This window comes from Sus scrofa, unplaced genomic scaffold (genome assembly GCF_000003025.6).
Source record: "Sus scrofa isolate TJ Tabasco breed Duroc unplaced genomic scaffold, Sscrofa11.1 Contig690, whole genome shotgun sequence".
Lineage (NCBI taxonomy): Eukaryota > Metazoa > Chordata > Mammalia > Artiodactyla > Suidae > Sus > Sus scrofa.
The window spans coordinates 133,413-142,726 of record NW_018085287.1 but is presented as its reverse complement, the minus strand read 5'-3'; the positions used below and the strand labels follow the sequence as shown (position 1 = coordinate 142,726).

Sequence of the window (9,314 nt, the reverse complement as noted above, 5' to 3'; positions counted from 1 at the left end):
GAATAGAGCCAAGATTTAGGCCACTTGGTCTAGAACTCTGTTCTTTGCCATGATTTGTCTTCCATTCTACTCTGTTCATTTCTCTTTCCTTTTTTTCTCTCTCACGTATTCTATCTTCTTCATTGTAATGCTTGGTTCTAACTTACTGAATATTCCATCTATTTATCTATTTTACTACCTACCTATCTCTCCCAATTTATTAGTCTATATTTCAAACAACTTATTATTCTCTCTCTGGGTATTAAATATTTGGATGTGGATGAACCATTCAAAAATGCCAGAGGCCAGCTCCTTCAGCCAGGGAGCTTACACTTTTTCCCAAAGGAGATGGACAACATTGGTGAAATGTACATACAGAGACAGCCTCTTTGTCCCTTCTTTCAGGATGCTGGACTACTCAAATTGTATTGGCATTAAGTGGTTGATTATATAGACAGTTTCTAACTACAGATTCCATCATAGTGTTAAAAGTACATTGGTTAACTCTTATTATATGGTATAGCAGCTATACATCATGTTTTAAGATCTTTAGTCTAACTAAATTTAGTGAGTAAAATTTAAGGGCAATTAGGTATAATACATCATGTGGAAAGGAGGAGATTCAGTACAAATCATCCCATAGCCAGTCAATCTCCACAAGTTGAAGAGGTCACAGACATAACAAATCTTGTTTTTAGACGTGCTTATCTTTAAAGCATTATGGCGGGGAGACAGTGTAAGAAAATATAAACCAACTTAACTAGCTATCACTTAAAAGCTTCTATAACTCATAGCTGGGTGTCTTTCAATCCAGAATAATATATGTTTAACTTCTATGAGCCCCATTAAAATCCTAACTTTAAAGTTTACTGTATAACTAGTTAGTAGATAAACACCACGGTTTAGTTAACTTGGATTTAAATAGGGGAAAGTCCTTCAGGATGAAATTTTTACTATATTATTGTTGTAATTTTGTTAAATCACAAATAACCACAGGAAAATAGAATGGAAAATAAGAATAATAAGTAAATAATCAGGAAAGACTGAGGAAAACTGAATAACAAGTGAATAACAGAAAAGACTAAGTCATCCATGGAACAATCCTCACTCAGCAGCGCAAAATGGAGATTGTTTCCTGGAAAATTCAGTTCCCCACCAATGTCAGCAGGCGAGCCTTATTGTCTTCTGGGGCCTGTCCTCAGAATTGCACCATAAAGGCAGACATCTCCTTGCTTAGGTATCTGCCCTCGGAATTGCACTGTTCAGACAGGCCCCTTTTTCTTGATTAGGAGCTTGTCCTCAGAACTGCACCGTTCAGGCAAGCTCCCATCCTCAGCTCCTTGTATCTTCTCAGCTCCCCGCACAAAAATAATATTTTCTTTATAGAAAATCAGTAGAAACACTGGACCATGCTTGTATTTGTGGTTGAAGATATAATTAGTTTTATTATATTGAGAAAGTGCAGAATTATTATGTAACAGTTGTAATTATAGATTAATAGTAATAATCCTATTTTATTATTAGAATTTTAATTTATAATGAGGAAAACTATTGAGGCACCTGATGCCCAGTGGATCAGGACAGCCTGTGGAATGGTCTAGCCCAACAAAGGAAAACTGTCTTTGATGGTTTCAGGAAAGAAGCAGGGGCCAAAAAAAACTTGAAAAACTCATATTCCTGAAAAAAAAAAGGAAAGTGGAGCCAAAGAATGTGTGGAACGGTGAAAGGTGTGAAGCCATTTGTGCACAATGAGGAAAACTGTGAAAACAGCTGCTTGGAATGTGGAAATGTATGAATCCAACAGAAGAGAGCACAAGAGATCTGGAAAATGTCAAGGTCTGAACTAGAGTGTTAGTATACTTGGCTCACTGGAAAGAGCACAGTGGCAGCATTCCAAAGGCCTGGGACAGTGTGAACTGGCCCGTCATTATAAAGGGCCTTAGATTTTCCTAATTCCTTTCAGGTCCTCAAATTTGAAGGGAAATTGAAATGACGGTTAGTTCTCAGGATTTTCAAGAAATCTTGTCTGTGGTATCCTTGACCTTGAGAAGCCCTTGGTTTCCAGTGAGCCACACTGCTCTCCAGCTGTTTCAGAAATGAATGTGTTTCAGGGGACGAGGAAGGTCCAGCAGCCCTGCTATTTTCCATAAATTGGGGTGGGGCCTCCTCATCCCTTATAAGACCCCTGTCTCCTGGGCAAGCAGAGTTGGACAGATGTCTCCCTGCCATCCTGTTGGTTCTCACACCATGGTTTCCTCCAGCATGTCTTCCATAACCAGGGGTATGTTGACCTCTGCAACTGGCCTGGAGTTGTATCACCCAAATATCTTGATGCCTTCATGAGTTTGCAGCCTGGATAGACCTAGAAATGCCCTTCAAAATGGCATGGTCAGAAATTGGCTTGGCTTTTGCCAGCAATAATTTTGGCTAAATGAAAGAGACCCACCTCAGCATAACATTGTTTCTCCACAACCATAGTATTTCTTCACTGGGCAGGAAATTAATGTTGTTTCATCCAACAGAGTGGCTCACGCAGATATCACATCACCTGACCAAAAGTCCTACCAGGATTCCTCAAGAGTATATGATCCTTTTTGGATGACCAACGATTTAATGGAACTTACATTATTTTCATGATTTCAGTTGGCACAATTTGGGATGTAGTATAAGTGTAGCCATTGAATTGTGGTCCCCTCCCCTGGCTTCACAACAACGAATATTTATATATATATATATATATATCTGTGCATTTATTTCCTTGTATCTTTCATTTTTATTTGTGATTCTTGCTTCCTTTTTCTTCCTAGTTATTTCTGGATATCTTTGAAAACAATTCATCTTGAGTATACAATGCCTTCCTGTGAACTGTTTTCCCCACGTGAGGCATTTCAGAATGAGAGAACTCAGAGAAAGACGGGCATTTTGTATACCCCAGGACAGACAAGGAATCTTGAGCCCAGTACTAAGGGGAATTTTGGAGCATATGTCTATCTTTCAAATTTTTCCATATCCTTTTGTCTTTCTCACTCAAACCCCTACTCCTTTTCTCTCAATCTCCCTCTCTCCTTTTCTATCCTGTATCACTATTTCTCTCCTTGCATTTTTTTCTTGATTCCCTCCAAATATTGCCTTACATTACCAAACAGATTTCATGTTTTTGTGATTTAATTCTACATGTATATCACCCTTGACTGTTTCCATTATTTCACCGCCTATGTATTTTTCTGATTTTTGTCTTGTTGATGTTCTCCCCACTGTATTCGCTTTGTTGGGTCCTGCTATCCACTTGCTCTTTTTAGTCAGAGTTTCTAGTTGATCAGTTCGCTGTCTCTTTGTGCTGAGGTACCATCAATATCCAGAAAGTTATAAGTGGTAGAGAAGTGAATTTTGCTTTGTGTGTATTCAAAAACAAACACCAGGAAGTTATAGATTTTGGGAACACTAGAAATTGTCTTTCTCTGCATTCAGTTTTGGGGGGCGTGAGGAAAGATCTTCAAAGGGAAACCGCACCGGGGGCAGTAACTTCCCTGTGACTATCCAAGGAATTAGCCATGGGTTCATACCAGAAACAAGGGAGATATCTCTAGGGGGATTTGTCTTGTTATGTGTGTTTTGCCAGGTGTAGAGCATGAGAACCAACCCTGAGGCCATATGTTTGATAGCAGGCAACCTGTTTCTAGTATCTTACAGGAAATTCAGTACTTCATGGATTCAAGGATGTGCAGGGAACCACACTTCCCCTGCCCATCACATGGTTTTGTTGTGAATGTGTGAACCTGAGGCCCTTTTTTCCACTCTTTTTCACCAACACAAGGACATGAACTCAGATAATAGTAGGGTCATGTTGATGCAGGCCTCAATGGAGTAACTCTTCACAGCAAGAGGCAGTGCAACCTTGGTGACTAGAACTGGTTACACATTTGCAAGGAGAGTAAGGTGTACCAGCAGGGATTCCATCAGAAATTGTACGGTGGTGTCAGCACCGCCTATAAGTTTTCCATTCGTACCTGCCAACAATGCATTCAGTATTTGACAGTGGTTTGTTTGCTTTCTTATATTTGTGTTTGGTTTCCTTCCACTTATATTCCAATGGTTTCCGCTGATGAGCCCTGGACATAGGTGAGACTACTGTGTTTTATCCAGGTTATACACACTGCTATAGAAATCTTGCAAATCATTATAAAACTACAGGTGTGATAAATTCATTTGAGTAATAAAAAAACAAAACAAAACAGTATTTAGCACTCTCCAATGGGTTGAAAGCTGGGTTCATCCAATAATTCGATGCCCCTATACACAAGGGGTTTCCTTCCATTTCATCTGCAAGGGAGTCTAGGGAAGTTTTGTGAATTGGAACCCAAAACCTTGACTTTACAATCCCCTCTCACAGGCATAGTTTGAGCCCCCAAGTTTCCCATTCCCCTTGGCTTCTAGGGTACAGATATCATTTCAAGATTTTGAGCAGAGATATCCCTTGTCTGGGTAAACATGCACAGGGCCAAAGGACACCAGCCAGGCTGGGATTTCACCATTGTTCTGCACCTCCGTGGACTCATCTCAGAGCTCTCTAAAGTTGGTCCTTGGGAATCCTGAGTGTACATGACCTGGATTGATCAGGCAGAGGACCCCAAGTCACTGCAGGACACTAGGCCCTTCTGCCACATTATAATGTCATTCTCATTAGAGCTGCATAACAGGGAATAACAGACTTTGATATAGATCTAAGTTTTTAAAAATTCAGATTTTTTTTTGAATATAGCTAAGGTTTAGACCAATTGGATTAGCTCTCTGTCTTCTTTGCCATATTTAGTCTTCCAATATTTTTGTTTCTATCTCTGCCTTTTATTTTCTTTCAAGAATTCTATCCTCTTCATTTTTAATGCTGGGTGCTAACGTAGCGATTCTTCCATCTATTGATCAATTTCATATCTATCTGCATCTTGTCTACTATTCTGTGTATCTAAATGTTTTTTTATTTTCTCTACTGGGGTTTGATATTTTGGAGGATGCTGAAACTTTGTAAAATACCATTAAATGGGAAGACTATTAAAATATTATTAAATAAGACTACTAATAAAAGGGAATGCTAAATGATTGTGGGTTCCCTGGATTTGTGCAAAATCTTGTCTCTGGTGTCCTTGGCATTGATAAGCCCTTTATTTCCATTGACCTGCACTGCTGTCCAGCTGTTTGACACATATTACTGTGGGCTCTCCTCTTTCCTGATGAGAGCCCTGAGTTTCAGGGGATGGGAAGATCCAGTAGCCCTGCTGAGTTCCATAAATCGAGGTGGGACCTCCTCAGGATTATAAGATCCCTACTTCTAGGGAGAAAAGAAATGGCCAGCAGTCTCCCTTCCCTCCTGTTGGTTCTCCCACCATGTATTCCTCCAGCATGTCTTGAACATCCAGTGGCATGTTGACATCTGCTTCTTGGCTGGGGGTTACATCACCCAAATGCCTTGAAGCCTTCATGTGTGTGCAGCCTCAATAGACATAGAAATGCCCTTCAAGATGGCATGTTCAGAGATTGCCTTGGCCTTTTGCCATCAATAATTTTGCTAAATGAAGGAGACTCACCTCAGAATAACTCTGTTTCTTCATAACCATAATATGTCCCCTCTGTGCTGGAAATTGTACTTGTGTCATCTAAAAGAGTTGCCTGACCAGAAGTCCTGACATGATTCCTCTGAGAATATAAGACCATTTTTGGTTGGCTAAGCGTTTTATCCAACTTAAATTATTTCCATGAATTCAGTTGACAAAATTTGGAATTTAGAATAGATGTAGCAATCGAGTTGTTGTCTCTTCCCCTGGCTCCACAACAACAAATATTGATATTTATCTGGGTCTTTGTACTTGTTTCCTTTTGGGGGGGTTCTTGTTTCCTTTTTATTCTTGGTTATTTCTGGATAACATTGGAAACAATTCATCTTGAGTATACAAGACCTTTCTCTGAATTGTTTTCTACAGGTGAGGCCTTTCTGAATAAGAACTCAGAGCAATCCAGGCTTTTTGTACACCCTCTACAGTCAAGGAATCTTGATCCCAGTACTGAGGAAAGTTGTGGAACTTATTTCTAACTTTCAAGTTTTTCCACCTCCCTTTGTCTTTCTCCATCAAACCCTACTCTTTTTTCTCTCTCGATCTTTCTCACTCTCCCCATTTCTAGCTTGTATTCCTATTTTTCTTTCTTTGTAATGCTTTTGGGTAAATGCCCAACAGTGACTCAAATTTCCAAATACTTAGCATATTTTTCTAGTACATCTATATGTATGTCACCGTTGAGTTTTTCCATTATTTAATCAACTGTATGTTATCCCAATTTTGTCCTGGTTTTGATGTTGTCTCCACTCTATGTGCTGCGTTGGGTCCTGATTTTCACATTCTCAATTTTAGTTTCATTTTTGTTGTTGTTGTTGTTGTTGTTGTTGTTGCTATTTCTTGGGCTGCACCCACGGCATATGGATGGAACTATAGACTCATACTGAGTGAAATAATTCAGAAAGAGAAAGACAAATACCATATGATATCATTCATATCTGGTATCTAATATACAGCACAAATGAACATTTCCACAGAAAAGAAAATCATGGACTTGGAGAATAGACTTGTGGTTGCCAAGGGAGAGGGGGAGGAAGTGGGGTGGTTGGGGAGCTTGGGGTTAATAGATGCAGACTCTTGCCTTTGGAATGGATTAGCAATGAGATCCTGCTGTGTAGCACTAGAAACTATGTCTAGTTACTTATGATGGAGCATGATAATGTGCAGAAATAGAATGTGTACATGTATGTGTAACTGGGTCACCATGCTGTACAGTAGAAAACAAAAAAATTGTATTGGGGAAATAATTATTAAAAGAATAATAATAAATATACACCCTATATATAAAATAGATAAGTAACAAGGACCTACTCCATGGCACAGGGAAATCTCAATATTCTGTAATAACCAATACGGGAAAAGAATCTGGAAAAGAATGGATATATGTATAACTGATTCACTGTGATGTACACCTGAAATTAACACAATATTGTAAGTCAACTATACTCCAATAAAATTTAAGAAAGGATGGTCCAAATTTGCTGACAAAACAGAAATGTTAAAGCAGAATGTTTGCAGACAGTGTTTAGTACATAGCATGTACTTGATAAATAGTCATAGAGTAACTATTGTTGAACTGGGACCAAGATGCTGGATGCCTGCTACATGGAGACGAATGTCCCTGTTGTCTATTACATGCCTGGTCATTGCAGTGCTAGCCTTTACCTCATTACCTGGACACACAGTTTCTACCATGGTTCACAGTTGTGCCCTGTGTGCTGTCACTTACTCTTCAAAGACTATGTTCTTCTCTCTAACTTCCTTCTGGTGTTTCTTTTCAAAGCCTGTGTTCCAGGTTATTGATCCTTTGTATCTGTGCCATCCTGGTATAGTTAATTGTTTAGGTATGGCTGAGCCCCAGTGTATGACACCTAATAGTTTAAGAAAATATTTCAATTATATACTTGCATCTTGATCTGCAATCTATAATGACGCTATCCCATTGCAGAAAGCATGAGTCTTCCATTCAGTCTCCTCATGGCTGACTTCATCTCCTGGTTCCTCAGGGTGTAGATGATGGGGTTCAGGACAGGGATGATGACAGTGAAGGTGATGGAGACAGCTCTGTCCATGGAGAGGGCAGTGAAGGGCCAGGCATAGACATAGATGAGGGGCACCAAATGTAGGGTCACCACGGTGATATGGGCTGTGCAGGTGGAGATGGCTTTCTTTCTGCCCTCACCCATGTGAGCCCTCAGCATCACAAGGATGACTGTGTAAGACACAAGAAGAAGGACAAACCATAGAGTAGTGACCAGGTCATTGCTGGAAATCAGCAGCAGCTCCAAAACAAAGGTGTCAGAACTCAAGGGCCAAGGTGTTGGTGCAGGCAAGTTTGAGGACCTGGGGGACATCGTAGCAGAAGCCATCCACAATGTTGGGTCCACAGAAGGGGAGTGGTAGCAGCAGGGAGATCTTCACAATGGAGTGGGCAAAGCCCCCCAGCCAGGAGGCCACAATGAGGGTAGTGCACCGGCCCCTTTTCATGATGGTCACATAGTGCAGGGGCTTGGAAATGGCCACGTAGCAATCAAAGGTCATCACAGAGAGAGAGAAAATATCTGCCCCACCGAGGAGGTGGAAGAAGAACATCTGTGTGATGCAACCATTGAAGGAGATGGTCTTTCTCCTGGGAAGAAGGTCTACTAGGACCTTGGGGGCAGTGAGGGAGGAGAAGCAGATGTCCAAGATGGAGAGGTTGTGGATCAGGAAGTACATGGGTGTGTGCAGGTGAGACTCCCAGGTCACAGTGACCATGATGGCAACATTTGCTAACACAGTTGTTACATATACTGTAGATAAGATGAAAAATAAGAGCAAGCTAAACTCTTGAGACTGGGTAATTCTGCAAAAAATAAATTCAGACACCGTGGTATGATTTCTCAAGGCCATTGGATAATATTTTTTCCTCTATGTACAGCTTTAAAGGAAATAATGATATTACTAAGGCAATGAAATCAAGCAAAGATTTATCTCATGCATAAATTGAACTATGTAATTTTTAAAAATCACATGTTTTATTCTACAGGAACTTACTGTATTACCCAGGGAAATCACTCAGTTCCACCTGCTTCAGCTCCCCTATTAGCATAAGTTATAGGTTTGTTTCCCTATTATAGTCAGAGGGGGCCCTTGGTTTCTGTTAAAATCTACCCCAAGAAGTTACTGAGAAAGAGAACTTAAGGAAGTTTTTGTGGAAGCAGTTGCAGGTTCCCTACATCTTCATGAATCAGAGCAACTCCTATTTTATTCATTTTCTACTTTGTTCCTATGGATTAAACATCATGGGAATAAATCAATCCTTAGATGCCTTTCAGGAACAACATGATAGGGATCGATGTCAATAGCATATTATAGTTTTAAAAGCAACTGCACATCTAATTTCAATAAAATTTCCTAACATATCCTTCTGAGTTTTGTGGGAAGGCATTATCTTTTCCACTTCAACAATAGTGTGCAGTGAACTCAAAAAGCATAAGCTGATTTTCAAGGTTATACAGAAAATCAGTGTCAGAGAGAAGGTAACACAGATGTCTTCCATTTCTTAGTCCTAGGATCTTTCCATTATACTACACTGCCTGCCAGTTTCATAATACATAAATTCAGCAATAATTTGTGTAAGGGACTCTTTGCAGGAATTTTCCAGCACCTTCCATGGTGAGTTTTATCACTCCCTCAATTTCCACTCTCCATCACAATGGAATTTTAGACTATTGTTCTTCTATTACCTTT

The 9,314-nt window shown here is 39.9% G+C and overlaps 1 protein-coding gene across 1 annotated transcript; it reads right to left on the bottom strand.

The window, feature by feature from the left end:
• Positions 1 to 7,516: 7,516 nt before the first annotated feature.
• LOC110259042 (olfactory receptor 4D11-like) lies at positions 7,517 to 8,474 on the bottom strand. The gene is given in 2 exon segments (XM_021082334.1): positions 7,517 to 7,903; positions 7,905 to 8,474. Coding segments are annotated over 2 exon segments (957 nt in total).
• Positions 8,475 to 9,314: the final 840 nt, after the last annotated feature.